This window comes from Schistocerca cancellata, chromosome 1 (genome assembly GCF_023864275.1).
Source record: "Schistocerca cancellata isolate TAMUIC-IGC-003103 chromosome 1, iqSchCanc2.1, whole genome shotgun sequence".
NCBI lineage: Eukaryota > Metazoa > Arthropoda > Insecta > Orthoptera > Acrididae > Schistocerca > Schistocerca cancellata.
Window position 1 is genome coordinate 198,506,415 of NC_064626.1, and position 24,294 is coordinate 198,530,708.

Here is a 24,294-nt window from a genome sequence, read left to right on the forward strand (position 1 = left end):
TCACCGCGAGGCACCACACTTGCTAGGTGGTAGCTTTAAATCGGCCGCGGTCCGTTAGTATACGTCGTACCCGCGTGTCGCCACTGTCAGTGATTGCAGACCGAGCGCCGCCACATGGCAGGTCTAGAGAGACGTCCTAGCACTCGCCCCCAGTTGTACAGCCGACTTTGCTAGCGATGCTACACTGACAACTACGTTCTCATTTGCCGAGACGATAGTTAGCCTAGCCTTCAGCTACGTCATTTGCTACGACCTAGCAAGGCGCCATTACCAGTTGATATTGAGATATTGCAACCTGTATCAACAAGAGCGATGTTCTCCAATTGTGGATTAAAGTTAAGTATTCAAAGAGCTTCGTACTTTATTTATTAGACTCAACTCCTTTAACTGTTCCAGACCTCACGCCAGCTTAAACGCGTGCATTTCGGCATCCTCGCATAGTGACTTGGCTGTCTTGCCAAGTCACAACACATTCGTCTTCCAAGGTGACGACAGCAGTGTTGAGAGCTGCTCGCAAAGCTTCCGGGCTCGACGAACACTCAATTCAGGCGCACCATCACATTTCGACTGGCCCACTAAAGCGGGGTAGTATATCATATTCATACAGATTAAACTAACCGGCCAATGATCTTCTGGCCGACCGGTTGTAGGCGCTACAGTCTGGAATTGCGCGACCGCTACTGTCGCAGGTTCGAATCCTGCCTCGGGCATGGATGTGTGTGGTGTTCTTAGGTTTAAGTAGTTCTAAGTTCGAGGGAACTGATGACCTTAGAAGTTAAGTCCCATAGTGCTCAGAGCCCTTTTTCAATGATCTTCTTCAGTGCGGATGCACTCACATTACTCGAACTCTTACGGGAACCGGTGGATTGACTGCCGCGAGTAATGAGTATAGTGTGCAGGGGCACTATAAATGTAATGTGTGGACAGTAAATTGGGAATGTGGGTCTCACGGGGAGCGTGCCAGAGATAAGTCTCTGCAGTCACACTATCCTCTGTGTCCTCGGTAGCTCAGACGGATAGAGCGCCTGGCCTGTAAGCAGGAATTCCAGGTTCGAGTCCCGGTCGGGGAACACATTTTCAACGGTCCTTGTTGATATTTATCAACGCCTGTAAGCAGCTAAAAGTCTGGATTTCGTTGTAATTTCAGGTCAAACAAATGGGAAAGGCATAATGTTGATTTTATTATTAACCGCCGCATAGACAGTTTGGTCAGCGTGAGTACCCGAGGCGTCGACGAGATGCTGCATCTGCAATATTAGTTCTGGCGTTTTCATATGCTTGGGCACCATTTCGCGGAGCACTTTTCAGTTCTTAGTCCAGTGTGTGTCTTAAACTTTCTGGAGAAAACAAAAAGTCGAATATTTCGGAATACGTAGCTAGTTGCCCAAACCTTTCTTTCAAATTTTTTGATACTGTGTCAACGACAGCGTAGAAAATATCAGCTTTGTATTCCTCATCTGGAAGTTGTGTCCCGCAAACCACGTCGTCACTTTCATAATCAAAATGCTTCGTCGTCTTGCCAATTCTGTTTTCATGAAATTCTGGCTCGATCTGTAAACTTTCAACTATCTATTTCGCAGTTGTCTGCACGTTAACAAAACCTTCAACATTGAAATTCTCAATAAACTTCAAGAAATTTACTTACGACTTTCACGTCCATGTTTTCTGTTTGAAGTGTCCTACTTACCGCATTAAAATCGAAGAGAAGATCATGCCTTATGACAATGCCTACAGTAGACCCGAAGATTTCTAATTCGTTCACAGCAAGCGAGTGTGATTCACTCTTTGTTTTCGATTCATCAGTGCTACTGATCTCCTCAAGATGGGACATCTCTTACTTCTCTTGCCTGGTACGCTATAGTACTGACGCTCAGTACCCTACTTTCTCGAGTATCTGAAAGCTTCTTCACTATTAAAGCAGGTACCCTGTTCAATAAGATTTCCCATCTGTATCTGAGTGGATACACAAAAAATAATGAACGTTCTTTGAATTATACTAAAAAATGTCACTGCTTTTGCTGTAGGTTTTGCCACTGTGGTAGTATATGGCGTATAAAATTCTTTTGGATTAGACTTACGATTTGGGCTTGAACACATCTTCTATGACCTTTTATATTTGCGCCTTATCGGAAGCCTGGCGTCTGCAGTCATGAATATAGAGATGTAGTTGATATAGTTTCAACAAAAAGGTTTCAGTCAAACTTTCTCCTGTAGTTGAAGTGGCGTTCAGAATTCGAAAAAGTGTTCTTCTACGGTCATTGGTCTTGTGATAAGTTTACAGGTCTAACAATCGGTGTTATTTGTTCATTATATTTACTTTCCTCTACAGAATTAACAGTGCCGTACTTTACTCTTTGGCAAGGATTTTTATGAGTTTATTTTGGATGTTTTTTCCAAGATAATGGTCATGAAGTTGTTGAGTTTTTACCCTACTTAAATGCTACTGCGGAACAAGGCCAGATTTCGATATCATTTCAATCAAAGCAAGAAATTACCATCATTACCTTGATAGAGAGTGTCACTGGTTTCTCTATATTTCGAATACAGAACCCATTTTCGACCCATTTTTTCTACATTAGGTAAAGTTATTATATAAAAATGAGTTCGAAGTTTTCTTCTGTTTTTATTGAAAGGTTAACCAAAACCTACAGCTTTAGTAGGGCCTTTCTGCACAATTTCATCCATAATGGACGATGTTAACGCATAGGCCAAATGCTTGGGTCTAGATCTGTGTTTATTTCACGACCGTTATTAGTAGGCCTACGTGCAGTTGAAACTTCCTGACAGATTAAAACTGTGTGCCCGACCGAGACTCGAACTCGGTACCTTTGCTTTTCTCGAGCAAATGCTCTATCAACTTTTTTCTTTTTTTTATCTTCTGTTTATGTGAAAAAGAGAGGTTTTGTCTGCTTTATGGCAAAAACGATTACCGCATTGCTTCTACCTCTTGTATTCGGAATAAATTAAAAAGAAATGGATTGTTTTAGTAGCACAGTCAGCGGCAGGATGGAGGAGGCATGGCGGGGAGGAGTCGAATTCCGAGGCCTAGCCACGATGTCTCTCTCCTCCTACCACTTACGCGAACCATCATCTTTTTCTTATAAGAAGTAACAAAACCAAGGGAGCCATACTCCAAAAATTATGCCGATAATGTGAACTAAAAAGGGGAATCTTGCCCGCTGGGCTCGCCTTATCGATGCGGGCGGCCAGTACGAGGCGGTCGTCATTGCAATGGACATCAGCAGTCATCAACCGTCGGAGCGTCCGGGGCCGCTGCACACAGTCAGAGACTGTTTCTGTTATCATAGGGGATACATGGAGACACCACGTCTACAAGACAATATCTTCTCACACCCGACACACCCGAGCTGAGCGGTGAGTGTATGAATGACGACCGAAAGTAGTTAGTAAGAATGTTCCGGTACTCCGTTCGGTTCGTTAAGACCAGGAACTCGTCGATCATGCATTGCCACAAATCGAGAACTTCCTTTTCGCCGTCGCGGTAAATGTAGTATATCGCTGTTCCTTGGACCCAACTGACCGCTTTCATCCGGGTCATCTGTAAATAGCATCGGGATAAAAGGGGTGCAGGGGAGCAATCGAAACATAGGAGCGGCGTAGCAGGAAAGCCAGTGTCTGGCGGATCAGATTCCAGCACTCGCATGCTGGGCCACATTCAGTCTGTGTTCGTCCGTATCTACCGTCGCGCAGCGAGAGCACTTAGGGTCGTCAGTTAGGTAAATATGTAGCCTTCGTCGGGTCGGAAATTTCTCGTAAGTGACCACATACCACGTCGATCGCACTAAAGTTGACAGGAAGGACGCGTGAATGGCTCAAACCCGCGTCCAGTCGACCATGGGGTGCCAACTGAGCTACACAAGCAACACTCATGACCCGCCCTCACAGCTTTACTTCCGCCACTACTTCGTCTCCTACCTTCCAAACTTCACTTCTTCCTCCTGCAGTTATTTCGTGTTTTATACAGTATCTCCTACTACAAACACGGTTTTCCTGGCACTGAGTAACTGATGTAACATTAGGTAGTGATTGGAAAATTCGTGCAGTAAGATCGGGAACAAATAAACAACTGACCGCTCTGATGAACACTTACTGAAAAGCTGAGGTGATGTCAGTGAGACATCTGCGGACATTCATGCTCGGTCGAGTTGCAGAACTTCGGTCGCAACAAAATTTTGTACAGGCATGTTAGTCATTGAAAAAATGTTGGAGGGTGAGGGCTCAAAAATACTGAAGTCGGCAAATAAGGGACACCCTACTGTACATAATTTCTGGCAGCGGTGGTCATGGGAATGTACGATCGCAAGAAGCCCGGGCTCCGGACGGCCAAGTGGCGCTACCGAAACGGAAGATATCGTGTTCGGCGTATGGCTCCAACGCATCGAACTGCATCTGCAGCAGCTATTCGAGCAGCAGTTGGCACTATAGTACCACAACAAACTGTTACAAATCGATTACTTCAAGGATGCTCCGAGCCAGACCCTCTGTAGCGTGCGTTCCACTGACCCAAACCACTGCCCTTTGCTACTTCCGTGGTGTCAAGCGAGAGCTCATTAGGTGGCTGGGTGGAGGTCTCTGGTGTTTGCTGATGAAAGATGGTTCTGCCTCGGTGCCAGTGATGGCCTTGTGTTGGTTAGGAGGCCAGCCACACTGTACCTAAACCTGCAGTATTGTCTGAGGTGCCATTTCGTATGATAGTAGGAGCCCTCCGCGGTTATCACACGCACCCTGACTGCAAATTTTTACGTCAGTCCGGTGAATCTACCTGTTGTGCTGCCATTCATGAGCAGCCATCCAGGGGGTGTTTTCAACAGGGTAACGTTAGCCCTCATACGTAACACCACGCCCTACGGTGTGTCAGCAAGCTGCTTTGGCCTGCTCAATCACCAGATCTGTTTCCAACCGAGCACATATGGAACATCGTCTTATGATAACTCCAGTGTCATCCACTAGTAGAAGTAACCATCACTGTATCGAGCGACCAAGTGTAACAGGCATGGAACTCCATCCCACAAACTGACATTAGGCACCTGTACAACACAATGCATTCACAGAATGAGATTTTTCACTCTGCAGCGGAGTGTGCACTGATATGAAACTTCCTGACAGATTAAAACTGTGTGCCCGACCGAGACTCGAACTCGGGACCTTTGCCTTTCGCGGGCAAGTGCTCTACCACCTTAGCTACCGAAGCACGAGTCACGCTCGGTCCTCACAGCTTCACGTCTGCCAGTATCTCGTCTCCTACCTTCCAAACTTTACAGAAGCTCTCCTACGAACCTTGCAGAACTAGCACTTCTGAAAGAAAGGATATTGCGGAGACATGGCTTAGCCACAGCCTGGGGGATGTTTCCAGAATGAGATTTTTACTCTGCAGCGGAGTGTGCGCTGATATGAAAGCTGTGAGGACCGGCCGTGAGTCGTGCTTTGGTAGCTCAGATGGTAGAGCACTTGCCCGCGAAAGGCAAAGGTCCCGAGTTCGAGTCTCGGTCGGGCACACAGTTTTAATCTGCCAGGAAGTTTCATATCAGCGCACAGTCCGCTGCAGAGTGAAAATCTCATTCTGAAAACATCCCCCAGGCTCTGGCTAAGCCATGTCTCCGCAATATCCTTTCTTTCAGGAGTGCTAGTTCTGCAAGTTTCGCAGGAGAGCTTCTGTAAAGTTTGGAAGGTAGGAGACGAGATACTGGCAGAAGTGAAGCTGTGAGGACCGGACGTGAGTCGTGCTTCGGTAGCTCAGATGGTAGAGCACTTACCCGCGAAAGGCAAAGGTCCCGAGTTCGAGTCTCGGTCGGGCACACAGTTTTAATCTGCCAGGAAGTTTCACAATGCATTCACGTTTGCAAGCTTGCATTCAACATTTTGGCGGACACACCAGCTGTTAATTTCCCAGCATTTCACATTTCCAATGGCATATCTCGCGCTTACATTAACCTGTGATCTTGCAAAGTTGAGTACTTACATATGTCACCTAGACAGATTTATTCCAGAAATTATATTACCCTACATTAATTAGTTTTTGGTGTTACGGTTTTTTTTTCGTCAGCGTACCTTGATTATGAAGTGCAGCAGTATCATGTTTTCTGTAACTATGCTGGTTGTGATACATTGGTGTCCTGTCTGTTTGCAGTTTCCCGCTTGAGATGCATATGGTGCTCTTCAAGAGTCGCTACCTCACCCAGGAGGCCGCTCTCAAGGAGATGGACGGAGTTGTCGAAGTTGCCTACTTCTTTCAGGTGAGCGCAAGTTGACCATTCCGCATTCACATACGTTTCAGCATGTATTACACGCAACTGTCTGCATGGTCAAGCTTACCTTAAAAGTGAAGAGATATTTTTGAGTGTATGATGAATATGATGAATAGCGCGGGAACTGTGTCCATGTGTTAGCTTTTCAATCCGCCTTCGGACAAAAGCGAATCGAAGCGAATACAAGGGAATGTGCATTCAAAGATAATTCGCCAGTGTTCTGTACCGCCGCGCGGGATTAGCGGAGCGGTCTAGGGCGCTGCAGTCATGGACTGTGCGGCTGGTCTCGGCGGAGGTTCGAGTCCTCCCTCGGACATGGGTGTGTGTGTTTGTCCTTAGGATAATTTAAGTTAACTAGTGTGTAAGCTTGGGGACTGATGACCTTAGCAGTTGAGTCCAATACATTTCACACACATTTGAACATTTTGTTCTGTACCATTCGATTGTATCTGTAAACAAGCATTTATGCTAGAGGCAACGGAAGAGACCACCAGATAACGAGCATAGCCCATGAACGCTACTTTGTTATTTTTTGGCGTTAACAAACGGCACCGAGCTACATGGCACAATAGTTAGCACGCTGGAGTCGGATTCAAACCTGCGTCCGGTCATCCTGATTTAGGTTTTCCGTGATTTTCCTAAATCACTTCCTACAAACGCCGGAATGGTTCCTTTGAAAAGGACACAGCCGACTTTCTTCCCCATCCTTGCCTAGTCCGATGGGACCAATGACCTCGCTTTTTGGTCCCCTCCCACAAATCCACCAACCAACCTAATAAACGGCACACAGAATACAGCACTATACAGCCACGATGAAAACGTTCAATATTCAGAGAGCATATTTTTGTATGTTTTTCACGAAGATAATTTTTGATGTCGGAATTTGTACGTATGTGTTAAATACGTGGAAGTGTAGTGCTTAACATTGTAGTGCAACTGCAGCTTCCGTAAACATCATTCCAAAACTTTTAACATTCTTGGTTGACTATTTTCTCTGGCTTTCCATTACAGAAGAGAAGGAAGGTTAAGAATCGGTCACTGACTACTGACGACTAATTCAACCTGAAGAACTACGCTATGGGTATTAGTAACCGAAGGCACGTTAATAATTGTTTCCTATTTCAGTAGCTGCTATATATCAGGAAGTTTCTAACGTCTGCAACAGCACATACGAAGCACTTAAGAGTTTTGTTAGTACGTATAAAGCCAGTAACACACGATTAATGAAATGTGAAATATGTATATGATATGTCATATACGCTACTTTGTAAAATCTAATATATAGTTTGCTAGGGGGCAGGGAGCGTGTTCCCGGGTAAACCATTCTTTTGTCATAAAAAATCTTTTAACATTAAAGTGATACATCAGTCATGTGATTACAGCTACTATGTACGTAAGCATTGAGAATGATCAGGTCTTTCATATACTTTTAATTTTAATCAGCGAAATACGTACCTATCCGTTCGCTATTGTTTACCTTAAAGGAAATTTATTGCACTTTACCTTTTAATAGAAAGCATTATAAAGCTTGTTCTTAACCACTCCGTTCTCGACTCATGCTAGAATTTACTGAATTCATCGTCCCCAGTACCACCATTGGGTGCTTAGGCAATTTTGTACCAATCAACACTTCTTTTTATGTGGTGTTTTTGCAGTGGATCCTTTGGATCCCAGAAGCACGTACGGTATCTATATTTCTCTGTCAGCAATATTACACACTGTTTGGACCATTCCATCGCTCCCGCAACTCATTTCAACGACAACAAAAGTGAACAAGACAGCAGACGAAAGCTGTTGGTGCCGACGTGAACTTCCATTAATGGTTCGCTAAACGATCGTCAACCGATGAACCACGAGCTATAACAAGCGACTGCGAACCAAACGCGATTGAAGGCCGTAGTGTCTGAGCCAGAGAATTCTCGTTCGCTGTTATGCTTTCGCTTGCGTTCCCTTCGACTTAACCCTAGGACGCCCATGCCTTTTTTTCTAACTTGGATGCCTAGGGGGGGGGAGGGGGATTCGGCGAGCCCACAGGTATTAAATAAGTTTACTGACGAAAAATTACAACTTTCAAAATGGTTTATGTATTTTATTAAGGCATCGGTTTATAAATGTTGTTAATTGTTATAAATATTGGATCGAGTGAATAAAAATGACATATTACAATACAAAATACAGATGTGTTCATATACAGTAGACTACTCTGAGTCCTCAACTTCAAGGCAAGAGACACACTTCACAGTTTTTTCTGAATGTGTGTTACACACATGTTTATGACACTGTCCACAATACTGTTTTGGTTTACTTAGACTGTTGTACTTCTGCTTCTTTGTTTTAGCTTCTCTTACACATTTGTTAAAAATGCCATTGCCGTCGGGAAACTTGATCGTCATGAAGGGGTGTACGTGGTCTGCAACCAGTGTACGATTTTCCTTGGCCATCGTGGTGTCTCGCAAGAGCTCCTTTAGACCAATGAGTACCCTCATGAATATTACCCAGAGCATAATGCAGCCGCCGCCAGCTTGTCCTGCCACGCAGTGCAGGTGTCAAGAAACTGTTTCCCTGGAAGACGACGGATTCACGCCCTCAGATCGGTCTGATGAAGAAGGTATTGGGATTCATCAGACCATGCAATGCTCTGCCACTGCACCAGCGCCCAGTGCCGATGGTCACGTGCCCATTTCAGTCGTAGTTGCTGATATCACGGGTCGTCGGCTGCGGAGGCCCGTCGTTAGGAGTGTTCGGTGCACTAGGTGTTTATAAACATTTGTTGCCCAGCATTAATGTCTGATGTTAGTTCCCCCACAGTTCGCCGCCCGTCCTGTTTTACCAGTCAGCCCAACCTACTACGCGGACATGGGTAATGATTGGTGGTCGTCCAACATCACGACGTCTGGACATGGTTTCACCTTGGTTTCGCTACGTGCTGAACACGCGCACCACAGCACACCCGACAAGTCGTGCTGTTTCCCAAATGCTCGTGCCTAGCCTCCTGACCATAACAATCTGACCTCGGTAATACTCGGATAGCGTGCGTTCCCCATTCTGCACACGGACAACACGGTCACTGATACGGCATGCAGCGTGCGTGTGTCTGACTAGCAATCACTCCGCGCCAGGTGACGCTGTGGACGAATTTACAGGGTGTTTCAAAAATGACCGGTATATTTGAAACGGCAATACAAACTAAACGAGCAGCGATAGAAATACACCGTTTGTTGCAATATGCTTGGGACAACAGTACATTTTCAGGCAGACAAACTTTCGAAATTACAGTAGTTACAATTGTCAACAACAGATGGCGCTGCGGTCTGGGAACCTCTATAGTACATATTTTCCACATATCCACCATGCGTAGCAATAATATGGCGTAGTCTCTGAATCAAATTACCCGAAACCTTTGACAACGTGTCTGGCGGAATGGCTTCACATGCAGATGAGATGTACTGCTTCAGCTGTTCAATTGTTTCTGGATTCTGGCGATACACCTGGTCTTTCACGTGTCCCACAGAAAGAAGTCACAGGGGTTCATGTCTGGCGAATAGGGAGGCCAATCCACGCCGCCTCCTGTATGTTTCGGATAGCCCAAAGCAATCACACGATCATCGAAATATCCATTCAGGAAATTAAAGACGTCGGCCGTGCGATGTGGCCGGGCACCATCTTGCATAAACCACGAGGTGTTCGCAGTGTCGTCTAAGGCAGTTTGTACCGCCACAAATTCACGAAGAATGTCCAGATAGCGAGATGCAGTAATCGTTTCGGATCTGAAAAATGGGCCAATGATTCCTTTGGAAGAAATGGCGGCGCAGACTAGTACTTTTTGAGGATGCAGGGACGATTGGACTGCAACATGGGGCTTTTCGGTTCCCCATATGCGCCAGTTCTGTTTATTGACGAAGCCGTCCAGGTAAAAATAAGCTTCGTCAGTAAACCAAATGCTGCCCACATGCATATCGCCGTCATCAGTCCTGTGCACTATATCGTTAGCAAATGTCTCTCGTGCAGCAATGGTAGCGGCGCTGAGGAGTTGCCGCATTTGAATTTTGTATGGATAGAGGTGCAAACTTTGGCGCATGAGACGATACGTGGACGTTGGCGTCATTTGGACCGCAGCTGCAACACGGCGAACGGAAACCCGAGGCCGCTGTTGGATCACCTGCTGCACTAGCTGCGCGTTGCCCTCTGTGGTTGCCGTACGCGGTCGCCCTACCTTTCTAGCACGTTCATCCGTCACGTTCCCAGTCCGTTGAAATTTTTCAAACAGATCCTTTATTGTATCGCTTTTCGGTCCTTTGGTTACATTAAACCTCTGTTGAAAACTTCGTCTTGTTGCAATAACACTGTGTTCTAGGCGGTGGAATTCCAACACCAGAAAAATCCTCTGTTCTAAGGAATAAACCATGTTGTCCACAGCACACTTGCACGTTGTGAACAGCACACGCTTACAGCAGAAAGACGACGTACAGAATGGCGCACCCACAGACTGCGTTCTTTTCTATATCTTTCACATCACTTGCAGCGCCATCTGTTGTTGAAAATTGTAACTACTGTAATTTCGAAAGTTTGTCCGCCTGAAAATGTACTGTTGTCCCAAGCATATTGCAACAAACGGTGTATTTCTATCGCTGCTCGTTCAGTTTTTATTGCCGTTTCAAATATACCGGTCTTTTTGAAACACCCTGTATATCGATAGTTGGTCGTTATTCATAAATCATAATGCTCTGACTGATCGGCGTATTTGCGATGCATCACAATCTACTGCCGTGCATTTCAGTTACGTTGTTCGTCTACTAGCACCTTTGCTATTTGAAAGTCGCTATTCCGATATTTCGTTCTGTTGTTGATGTTTCAGGCTGTTTATAGTAATTAACGTTAGTTCGTCTTAAGAGGATATGGAATCGGATTTTGGTCGAAAACACTGATTTTCGTTTTATTGACTTATTAGATGTCTCAAAGTTCCTCTTTAAATGACATATCATATACGGCTCTATTAGAATTATAACTATTTTATTTTTATAGATTTTTGACATCGGGATTGAATTTTTTGATACACTTCTGCCATAGCTGATCATAAACATTTTGGCAGAATGTTCATGTGAGACATTTATCCCGCTTTCCAGCGGCTCTTTTTACTCTATTTGTCCGAAAATGTTTGTCTCCGGTTTTATGAAGTTACTCTTTGTTTTTTGACTTTGTATTGTTCGTAAACAGTTTGCTACATAAAACTAGTTGTGTCGAGTTTTTTCGTATTAAGTGCTTCATTCCCAGCAGCGAACATTACTACAGCTAGAGGGAATGTGGTCACAAAGCACGTGAACCGGTAAAAGAAAAGAAACGATGATTCACTAGCATAGCGAAGCATTCTTTGTCAACATTGTTGGAAAATCTGAGTCCACTTCTGACTTGCAGATCGAACTTACTCCAAACGAAAACAGTGCTTCTCATAAGAAATTCAGAGATTTGGAAGAGCAATATACTTTATTTGATAAAGGGAAGGAAGTTTTTGAACTCATTGATACCAGTATATTGCGCAAAGCTCTTGAAGACAGTGTGTGCTGCAAAAAAAATCAAGGAAACGTTTCCCCTGAAAGTAGAATCCCATACTGACCTGGCTTCCTAGTTTAATTAAATATGCCGTGTTTGTAAATACAGCTGTAAATTTCTATTTCAGTAACTGTAAATGATGGATACATGAAACCTAGGTTAGTCTGTGGGTTGCGAGCAACTGATAAGGAGAAAGCAGCAGGTGATATGCTATATAGTGTTCAAATATTCTCAGTGTACCTTCAATGTTTGATGCTTACAACTATACACTAGAATCTGTACTTGAAGATGTAACACAGAAGTCAATGCAACAAGCTGTAGAAGAAGCAGTGAAAGAAAATGATGACAACCGTGACCTCACGGTAGTTTTGATGGCACATGGCAAAAAAAGGTCAAGTCTCCAATAATCGTGTCGTCACAGCGACTACTGTTGACAATGGTAAGGTTATTGATGCTGCAATAATGTCCCAATAATGTACAAGCACAGATAGGCTGAAAAATGAACATGGTGATGACTTCGTTGATAATTATTATGGTGTGAATGGTGGCATGGAGGCTCTTCTGAATGGTATAATGTTCGCTGTGTCCAGTATCTGGGAGATAGTAACTCCAAAGCGTTCAAAGACGTTTTGGAAAGCAAACTGTGTGGGAACAGTGTAAATCTAAGAAAACGTGAATGTATAAGACATGTGCAGAAAAGCACGGGTGCCAGGCTGAGAAGGTTCAAATCAATTATGAAAGGAAAAGAAGAAAGTACATGATGGGAGAACCTTGGATGGGAAAGATTCCATGACAGACCACATTCAGAATTGCTATGGCCTAGCAATCAGGTAAACTAAACGCAGTCTTGGAGAAATGAGGACAGGTATGTGGGCCTTGTATTTCCACGCCACATCCACAGATGAGCATCTGGAATACGATTTGTGCTCGAAAAGTGAAAAGAAAGGGTATAAATGAAACAGAGTCTAATCACTGGGGAGAAATAGTCATCACCACAGTCTACCAGCATTCACCATGGAAGAAATAATGCCCAGCTTCAGAGATATGGGTGACAGAAATCTCATGGTGAAATGTCTTCATGAAAGAACGCAGAACGCAGTTCTTGAGTTGTGTGATATGGCAGCGCTCCCCAAAAACAGTGTTTCTTAGAATAAATAACTGCATTTCGGAGTGTGTGATGCTGTGGCAACCTTCAGTCTTGAGGATATTACTAAATGCCATATCTTTGAAATGTTAGGCTTGTGTGTTGGTTGCCATACAAAACGTGCTATGTTGATTTTAGATCGGCACATACTAAGGCATGCAGACAATATAATCAAGATGTCAGCAATGAAAGCAAGGCAGGTACAAAGGCTGCCAAAAGAAGACTTGAATACGATTATGAAGCTACGAAGAGGGTATTAACTATGGATCAGCATTGTTTTAACCTTCCTTCTTCGTTTCCGGTAAGTTTACTTTTTTACTTCTTCTAGGAACATTATCTATTCTTTTGTAGAACCTAAAAGTCTGAGATTTTTACAACGGAGTCACATAGGTTGTTGTACGTACGGAGAATTACTTGATTTAAATGATATAATATTACTTGATTTAAATGATATAATATAGTGAAAAGTGATTGAAAAAATTTACTGTAAGCTACAAATAAAGTATCTATGTAGTTAATTTCTTCGACAAAAAACTATTGTTTCAATATTGATTCAACACGTCAGTGTACTTACAGTAAGAATTCTATCTCTATAGCTCCAGTAGTTTGTGAGAAAATGTTCCCTATAGCAGAAATAATTTAACATTTCGGGAGTAGGCGATTCCATATCCCCTTAACGATGCTGCCGATGAGTTTCACGGACATAAACTTGACGTTTTGCGACGCTGCAGACTGACGAACCCTAAACACGATTTACGAACTAAAGAATCTCGACTCGTGCAACAGTTTTTAGGTCTCCCTCAGTTGGAATGTCTACTGAACTGTGATCAAACCCAAGTTTATGGATTTAGTAACCGTCGTGATGGCGGCTGATTGTTACCTCGACGAGGCGGCACATGAACGCAGAAAGTAAACTTTCCTTAATAATTTACAAGTAGATTTGCTGATGAACACTAACATTAAAGATAAAAGTTCAGTTATGAAGGCTTTATACGCTTTTGGCAACTCAAAATTTGGTATATTTGTAGACCACGCACCCGTCATACTCGTGGAGCCCTTGGCGAAAGCTCCCCCTGCATATACCACGCTCTGTAGTGAGGCAACTATCAATTATGAGACGGGAAACGATGCTACAGGACGCTTGTAGCTTCCTCTGGGACACATACCCCTAACATTGTCGGAGCAGCAACTGAATGGGAAACGTGGAAATGTAATGCTGCCCTGTAGTGCTACGAGGCAAGTCAATTATTATCCGCTAAAAATACACTCCTGGAAATTGAAATAAGAACACCGTGAATTCATTGTCCCAGGAAGGGGAAACTTTATTGACACATTCCTGGGGTCAGATACATCACATGATCACACTGACAGAACCACAGGCACATAGACACAGGCAACAGAGCATGCACAATGTCGGCACTAGTACAGTGTATATCCACCTTTCGCAGCAATGCAGGCTGCTATTCTCCCATGGAGACGATCGTAGATATGCTGGATGTAGTCCTGTGGAACGGCCTGCCATGCCATTTCCACCTGGCGCCTCAGTTGGACCAGCGTTCGTGCTGGACGTGCAGACCGCGTGAGACGACGCTTCATCCAGTCCCAAACATGCTCAATGGGGACAGATCCGGAGATCTTGCTGGCCAGGGTAGTTGACTTACACCTTATAGAGCACGTTGGGTGGCACGGGATACATGCGGACGTGCATTGTCCTGTTGGAACAGCAAGTTCCCTTGCCGGTCTAGGGATGGTAGAACGATGGGTTCGATGACGGTTTGGATGTACCGTGCACTATTCAGTGTCCCCTCGACGATCACCAGTGGTGTACGGCCAGTGTAGGAGATCGCTCCCCACACCATGATGCCGGGTGTTGGCCCTGTGTGCCTCGGTCGTATGCAGTCCTGATTGTGGCGCTCACCTGCACGGCGCCAAACACGCATATGACCATCATTGGCACCAAGGCAGAAGCGACTCTCATCGCTGAAGACGACACGGCTCCATTCGTCCCTCCATTCACGCCTGTCGCGACACCACTGGAGGCGGGCTGCACGATGTTGGGGCGTGAGCGAAAGACGGCCTAATGGTGTGCGGGACCGTAGCCCAGCTTCATGGAGACGGTTGCGAATGGTCCTCGCCGATACCCCAGGAGCAACAGTGTCCCTAATTTGCTGGGAAGTGGCGGTGCGGTCCCCTACGGCACTGCGTAGGATCCTACGGTCTTGGCGTGCATCCGTGCGTCGCTGCGGTCCGGTCCCAGGTCGACGGGCACGTGCACCTTCCGCCGACCACTGGCGACAACGTCGATGTACTGTGGAGACCTCACGCCCCACGTGTTGAGCAATTCGGCGGTACGTCCACCCGGCCTCCCGCATGCCCACTATACGCCCTCGCTCAAAGTCCGTCAACTGCACATACGGTTCACGTCCACGCTGTCGCGGCATGCTACCAGTGTTAAAGACTGCGATGGAGCTCCGTATGCCACGGCAAACTGGCTGACACTGACGGCGGCGGTGCACAAATGCTGCGCAGCTAGCGCCATTCGACGGCCAACACCGCGGTTCCTGGTGTGTCCGCTGTGCCGTGCGTGTGATCATTGCTTGTACAGCCCTCTCGCAGTGTCCGGAGCAAGTATGGTGGGTCTGACACACCGGTGTCAATGTGTTCTTTTTTCCATTTCCAGGAGTGTAGTTATAAAATTTTATTGTAATCAAATAGGAAACTTACAAGAACATAATTTATCAACATAGTCTCCTTGCGTTTCAACCCACTTGAACAAGCTTTCTGATGCTCTCATAAAAGAAGGTTCTCGGTTGAGCTGCGAGACAGGAGTGCACCACTTCTTTCACTGCTTCATCCGAGGCAAATCGACGGCCCCTTAATGTCTGAGTGGACCAAACAAGTGATAGACAGAAGGGCCAAGTTCGGGACTATATGGAGGATGATCCAGTACTTCACATTTGAGTTTCTGGAGCGTTTCAGCACTGTGGGTAGCACTATGCGGACTGGCATTGTCGTGCAACAACACAACACCTTTTAGCAGCAATCCTCGCCGTTTGCTTCGAATTACAGGCTTTAGTCGGGCAGTAAGCATCTCACTGTAACGTACACAGTTTATTGTTGTGCCCCTTTCCCCATAATGTTCCCGTACTGGACCTTGCGCGTCCCAAAAAACCGTAAGCATCAGTTTTTCTGCGGACGGTTGGGTATTGAATTTTTTCCTTGTCCAGCGAATTTGGATGTTTCCATTCCATAATCTACCGTCTACTCTCAGGCTCGTAATGATGGCTTCACGTTTGGTCACCAGTAATGATTATGTCTAAAAAGTTGTCCCCTTCGTTACCATAGCGACCCAAATGTTTTTTGCAGATGTCCAAGCGCGTTTGTTTCTGCAACTGTGTGAGTTGTTTTGGGACCCATCTTGCACAGACTTTATGAAACCTAAATCTGTCGTGGATGATTTCGTAGGCAGAGCCGTGACTAATCTGCAGACGATGTGCCACTTCGTCAATAGTGAATCGTCTGTCTAAGAGAATCATTTCACATGAACGCTCAATAGTTTCTTCATTTGTGGCGGTAAACGGTCGTCCGGCTCCTTCATCGTGCGTAACACTTATGCGACCATTTCGGAATTTTTCAATGCAGTCGTAGACACTTTGTTGAGGCAAACCACTGTTCCCGTACTGTACTTCAATGAATTTCGGTCCCTGATACGCCTTCAGTCCACAAAAAACGGATCACTGAACGTTGCTCTTCTTTGGTGCAAATAGACAGCGGAGCAGCCATGATTAACAGCTCGGCAGAGATAATGAAACTATCCTAGCAGCTAGAAAATTGCAAACAACAAATAAAAAAAGCATGCGTCATCAACGTAAAACAACAGTACTACCAAAATAAATAAAAATGTAACTAAATTGCAGATAGTAATTGACTTACCCTCGTACTTTAGCAACGCCTCACCATCAACTTGCAACAGCAATAGTAGTTTCTTCGAAAGACTAATTGATTTCTGCCATCTTTTTGACCACCTTACAAGTTGGCACTTTTCTTATTTGTGCAAACTGTACTCGTTATTCGACCCTACCGATCACCGTGGCCTGAAGATTTAATTCGTGATTGCCCCTCTTTCGTGATGCTTTGCCGTGGGTAGAGGACATCACCATGCACTTGGAGACCGTTGCTGTCGGTTTATCTGAGCCATCACTTGTTTTCCAGGGCTCTGGTAAACTGGACACACTGCTGACAACAAACTACAGCGAATAAGTTAGTAGAAATATTTCATCCTCGTATCTGGTGTTTTAACTTACCTTACCACTGGCATTATCTATTCTGCATTTTCTTTCCTTGTACTATAACATTGTTGCAGCTGTTCGTTTGCTTCCAGTTCATTTGTTATCACTGTGATATTGTATTCATTTGAAATGAAGTGGGCGTTAAACAGACATCCAACAGTGGTAACGAGAACAGTGTGACAGGGGGCTGCATGAACAAAATATCTTCATAGAGTGGGTAGAGGACATCACCATGCACTTGGAGACCGTTGCTGTCGGTTTATCTGAGCCATCGCTTGTTTTCCAGGGCTCTGGTAAACTGGAAACACTGCTGACAACAAACTACAGCGAATAAGTTAGTAGAAATATTTCATCCTCGTATCTGGTGTTTTAACTTACCTTAACACTGGCATTATCTATTCTGCATTTTCTTTCCTTGTACTATAACATTGTTGCAGCTGTTCGTTTGCTTCCAGTTCATTTGTTATCACTGTGATATTGTATTCATTTGAAATGAAGTGGGCGTTAAACAGACATCCAACAGTGGTAACGAGAACAGTGTGACAGGGGGCTGCATGAACAAAATATCTTCATAGAGTTGGTATTGCCAAACCTTTGTAGCGGAGGTAAATGCTTTAGTGGCGCACGGAGAACTGAAATATAATTACACACCTGTTTAAATTTGTGATATGGTCAGACGAGTAAAAATTTATATTATTCTATGCAGAAAGGTGTTTTTGCTACTGATGGATCCCGGGGGAAGTGTACTAACGACTAATTTTTCCCCACGATCAAGTCAAACATGGAGAAGGGTATGTAATGGTTTTTGATCATAATGACACCTGCATAGTACCAAATTCCAAACAACAAAAGGTTGATGCCTAGATACTATATGTTTAAAAAAATCGCCAGCTTTTGTGCACCTAGATTGTTTATTGTTAGGCTGACGTCCATATGTCCACACACTGAAGTTTCCTGTACTCGAGTAACAATGTATTCTCCAATTACACAGTGATTTGTGTTTCCTTGTCAAAGAATGAATATGTTCTGGGTTTTACATTTTGCAGTTAGTTTACCAGTCACTGTTGTTGCGGTCCAGAGGCTGTTTTTATGTAACTGTCCGTGCTAGGCCATCTTATGGAAACATCTACATCCCTTCATAATTATTGCAGTTCACGTCCACTCCAACCCGTTTATCATAGTGACGCTTTGGCATCCCTCTACAGTTTTTGCCCACTAAACGTTACTACTCATTGATGCCTCAGGACATGTTCTATCAATCGATCCTTTCGCACAGCCAAGTTGTGCCATAAATTTGTTTTCTCCCTGATTCGATTCAGTCCTCCTCATTAGTTATCAGGTCTACCCATGAAATCTTATTCACATTAAAAACTTCGACTCTTTTCTTGCCTGATCTGTTTATAGTCCTCTTTGTTTCACTGCCGTGTAAGTGATAAATAATTTCAGAATCAAAACTCCGTAACACTTAAATTTATATTCATTGTTACCATATCTCTCTGTGTCAGAATATCTAGTCCTACTGTTGCAAGTCAACGTTTTACATTTTCTTGTCTTCTGCTTTAGTTCATTATTTCATTGGCCAAATAGTGTAACTCATGTAATACTTACGCCGACTCATTTCCTAGTCTAATTCCCTCGGTATCACACGATTCACTTCTACCTTTAATTCACCTAAATTTTATGTTTTTGTTATAGCCTCTTTTCAAGGCACTATCCATTTCATTCATTTGATCTTCCTAGGCATTTACTGTCTCTGAAAGAATCAATATTTCGTCGCCGAATCTTAACGTTTATGTTTCTTTTTTACGAATCATCATTTTCATTACATATTTCTCCTTGGTTTCTGTTACTGCTTGTTCAGTGTAGGTTTGGTTTCAGTTTTGTTTTGCTTCAGGGTGCAAAAAACAGCTGGGGTCATACGCGTCCAAGTCAAAACTATAGAACACGAAGACCGAAAGGAGTTAAAAAACAACTATACGTCAGTCCATATTTTCATAATAGAAGACAGCTAAAAACAGGCTCGTGGAAAAAGGTATAAAAAAGACACCATACTGAAACGGAGGTCCAGAACTAAAAATGAAATGGTCGTCGCCATATTTCTTTTGCGGATAAAAAGTAAAACACGGTTGGTTGGTTTGGTTGGGGGAAGAGACCAAACAGCGAGGTCATCGGTCTCATCGGATTAGGGAAGGATGGGGAAGGAAGTCGGCCGTGCCCTTTCAAAGGAACCATCCCAGAATTTGCCTGGAGCGATTTAGGGAAATCACGGAAAACCTAAATCAGGATGGCCGGATGCGGGATTGAACCGTCGTCCTCCCGAATGCGAGTCCAGTGTGCTACCACTGCGCCACCTCGCTCGGTAGTAAAACACGGTCGGCAGCCTGTGCGTCATTTGCTAAAACAGCCGAAAACTCAGACGGCAATCCCAAGCGGGAACGTAAACGGTTAAAAAATGGACATTCCATCAAGAGGTGGCGGATAGTTAAAACTTGGGCGCAATGTGTACAAAGTGGTGGGGTAGCGCCCCTTATCAAATGACAATGATTAAAAAGGCAGTGGCCAATACGCAGTCTAGTTAAAATGACCTCCTCCCGGCGGGAGGGCCGAGAGGAGGTCGTCCAAGACGCTGGGAGAGGCTTAATAATCTTGAGCTTATTCCCGTGAAGGGAGCACCATTGGCGATGCCAAAGGGACACCACCTCGTGACCGACGGCAACACAGGGGTAATCGGAGGGAACATAGGAACTCGCGGGTTGAGGTACGAGGACTGCATCCTTGACAGCAGCGTCAGCAGCCTTGTTTCCTGGCAAACCAACATGACCAGGAATCCACAGAAGCATCACACTGGCTCCACCAAGAGTGAGCAAGAGACAGTTTTCCTGGACCCGCTACACTAAGGGATGGGAGATGCACAGGGTACATAGCCTCTGAAGGACGCTGAGTGAGTCTGAACAGAGGACACAATTGAAAAGGCTGTGTCGCCGGATGTACTCCGTGGCCTGATTCAATAAACTGGGTTAGATTACAACCTTACCTTACGCCCTTCTGAACTGCTTCCCTTCCACGTCCTTGGACTCTTATGATTACAGTCTGCTTTCTGCACAAGTTGTAGGTAAAGTTTCACAGCTTGTATTGCAGCTCTCCTAAGGCCAGGAACGTGTAAAGGTAAAAATTTTCCATATCTGAGATAGCTTAAATTAATAAACACGTGAATAACATTTTTGTCTTTATAATATCACGATACTGTGTTGTAGTGATACGTGTACTTGGCTTGCAGCTGGCCAAGAAGGACAACCCGCACCTGGAGCCGATGATACAAGCACTGCCGAAGGTGGCGTGCGCAATGAAGTCGACCCGCTTCGGGCCGCTACCGCTGGCTGAGCTGGTGCCGAGTTTTCCCACGGACTACCTCCTGTACATGGGCTCGCTACTCACCGGCAAGTGTGCGCACGCACTTACCTGGATCGTCCGCTACCAGCCCCTCTCCATCTCCAAGCGACAGGTCAGCTGAAATCCTATGTTTGGTTAGCTATCAGAGTGCTCAGAGAGGTCGTGGTCATACAGTATAATGTGCGTTTAATTTATTGTCGCCATTGGCCAGTATTATTGCCTTCAACATCTAACAATACCACCATTTGCAAAGTAGGTTAGAAATCAGATTAATAATGTTGCTCACCCAGCATATGTTCGCTTTATCGGGCAACAACAAAGTTATTGACTGTGGATGGTATCGTCAGAATGGAAATAATGAAGTCACTGTAAAAAAGTCATCAATTTTGGCACTTATCTTGAATGGATTCCCACGTAGATTTCGTCGAAGTTGTTATGGCTCATCTTGTTGGTTCTAGGGTGATTCCACTTTGACTGCTAGAAGGTTCAGATCTGTATTTTAACAATATTTGAAGACCTAACAAATGCGTTTTTCAGGAAATTCTTAATGATCAAACAATCCCAGATCAGAACAATGGCCGGCCGCGGTGGTCTCGCGGTTCTAGGCGCGCAGTCCGGAACCGCGCGACTGCTACGGTCGCAGGTTCGAATCCTGCCTCGGGCATGGATGTGTGTGATGTCCTTAGGTTAGTTAGGTTTAAGTAGTTCTAAGTTCTAGGGGACTGATGACCACAGCTGTTAAGTCCCATAGTGCTCAGAGCCATTTGAACCATTTTTTCAGAACAATGGTATGGTAGAAATAATTTTTGACTTGGTGTTCACGATCCACATTTTTATCAAACTTCTTGTAAATTCACATATACTTCTTCTTAATTGTCACATCATCAAGAAAACAGTTTTATATCAATCTTCATATATTTAATTTCCACTTTAACCAAACACAAGACATGACTGTTCTTTTACAAAGCGAAATAACAACTTAACTTCGGTAATGTGAAACAAAAACTACTCTGTGCGCATTCGCGCCAAAACGGTTACAAGTAAGTTAAAGACTATGACAGTCTCACAGAAATGAATACACACAAAAACCATATCACTGTAACATATCGATACATCGGAGTACCTGTACATTAATAAAAGCAAATGTGAATATTGTCACAAAAATATGTCTGTTACTTCGCAGAAAAGTAGTACGATATTACCGATATCGAGAACTGGGGTTGGAGTGCCTTAATGGTCACGTAAATAAAGAACCATTACAAACTCCATCTGAAAGACACTGTAGTTGGATTTTTATCTTTTTTCTTTTAGAGCAGTTGGAAACGGGTTGGGTCTGTGCTTATTATACGCGTCTGCCCAATGTTGATAACACATCTTAATCAACACGAGTAGCCTCGGCTGACTGGTCAGTGGCCAATTTTCACAAGTCTGGACAAACACAGAGGCGGTTTGTTAGTCATTGGGAGCTCCAACGTTAGATGGTAATAGAGTCCTCAGGCAAACAGCCACCAAACTAGAAAATTAGATCAGGGTACATTGTCTATGTCTGCTGGGAGATCTTGTCCGAATTTTGAAAGTAAATCTGTCAAAACGTGCATCATGTCAGCAGGATTGACAGTTTCCCCCTTGGCACTGGAGCCACCCTCGGTCCGTCTAGACTGTTGAATGAACTGATGACTGCTAACCCTGTTTGCAAGGTGGAAGCACGGCCCACTATTCGTGCAGCACTGTATCCAAAATCGGCCAGGCTTTTCCGGTTTGGAGGAAAGATCTATACAAGAGGATCCGCACATTCTGTGACGATCACGGAAGAGCATTTCTCGGCCTTTTCTGTCAGTTGCAGAATTCTATGGCTCTCAACAGGCGAAAACGCTGCAAAAAGCAAATTATTATCCTGGCAGCAAAACGCGTTTAGTGTGCAGGTGGAACTTCAAAGTTTGAGGAATTCTTCCATAGGGTCACTGATGCAGTAATTGGGGAAAAATCTGTAACGTCATAAGCTTTCGTCCACTTTGAGCAGAAACAGACAAAATGAACGTGATTTTAGAATACTCCTGGAGTGTCCATAGTAAGGTCTCGGAATAGGTATCATGTATTAAAGATATTAATGCTCACGTAATATTAGGAATAGAGAGGTGGCTGCACCCAGAAGTCTTAAATTCAGATGGGAAAGTACATCGCAAGCATTGGCTAGACACCAGTGGTGGCGGCATTTATCACCATAAAGAGCAAGGTAATATCGAATGAGGATATTACAGATTCTGCGGCTGAAAATAGGTTGGGTGAGGATAACCATCAAACGTGGCAATCAATTGCTCTTTATATACTACGTTCCTCACGAACTGCAGTGGCAGAGCGTCTCAGAGGAAACTTAGGGTATATCGCGCATAATTTCCCTGATCATGCGATAGTATGCGGAGGAGACAGCATTTGGCCAGCTCTGTAATGGGAGAGTGTCATTAAATCTGCTCTCCGAGACAGGAATTTGCGTGAGATTGTTCTGAAGGTTTCTTCTGAATAATATTTCGAACCCAGTTGTATAACCGAGTCATAAGGACAAATTATAAAACCACATAGGAATTATCTGATGCTAACTTTTATTATCAGATGCTAACTTTTATAATCAACTAACGTAGAGGAGAGACCAGTGATCATAAGCAGCGATGACTGCGGATATTACAACGAATGTTAACAAAGGTAGAAAAATATTTTTTCGGAAAGTTAAATATTCAGCTCTGGGGACGAAAACATAAACCGCAAATAGATGATAATCAAAAGAATTATAGAACAGGCTATAAACCTGTATATGCCACGCAGAGATGTCAGAACTGGGAGAGGCTCGCTGTGGTTTCAATAGCGATGTTAGAAACTTGCGGTGAAAGCAATGTCAAAATAAATTTAAAACAAGAATGAGCCTAGTCAACACACAGAAGCTGATCTAATCCAAAATGAGCGTTGGAAGAGCAATGTTAGAAGCAATCAATGAACTGGAAAGTATAATTTTGCCAAGAATCTCAATCTTTCGCCTTACGGAAATACAATAAACGGATTATCTGATCATTCGATCATTGATCATAATGCCAGCAAGGCAGGAGATGACAGTAGTAAGACTTAAATAGCGAATTCAGTCTTCTGAATTTTTTGTTCTATATGAACGACCGTAATACAGTTTCTCCTATCAATCAACGCATGAAAACCGAAATCATAGATACTGAAATTAGTGATCGTCAAATAGAAAATTAGTAGTGGAAAGACATCTGAATAGATGAGTTACATGTTAAATTCTAAACTGATTAAATGGAAGAACTTCCTCCGGTTCAAAATGGTTCAAATGGCTCTGAGCACTATGGGACTTAACATCTGTGGTCATCAGTCCGCTAGAACTTAGAACTACGTAAACCTAACTAACCTAAGGACATCACACACATCCATGCCCTAGGCAGGATTCGAACCTGCGACCGTAGCAGTCACGCGGTTCCGGACTGAGCGCCTAGAACCGCTAGACCACCACGGCCGGTGAACTTCCTCCGGTTTTTCTAACAGTTTATCATGGTTAAATGATGATAACGTCCTCTTGGGTAAAATACTCCGGAGGTAAAGTAGTTCCCCATTTGGATCTCCGGGCGGGGACTACTCAGGAGTACATCGTTATCAGAAG

At 44.2% G+C, this 24,294-nt stretch overlaps 1 protein-coding gene across 1 annotated transcript in view; it reads left to right on the forward strand.

Moving 5' to 3' along the window:
* LOC126163057 (carbonic anhydrase 2-like) overlaps window positions 1–20,757 on the forward strand; it is a 181,206-nt gene extending 160,449 nt beyond the window's left edge. The window contains exons 5-6 of the mRNA XM_049919995.1: window positions 6,149–6,254; window positions 20,524–20,757. Coding sequence (XP_049775952.1) covers window positions 6,149–6,254; window positions 20,524–20,757 — 340 coding nt within the window. The remainder of the gene's footprint in view (window positions 1–6,148; window positions 6,255–20,523) is intronic.
* The last annotated feature ends 3,537 nt before the right edge of the window (window positions 20,758–24,294 follow it).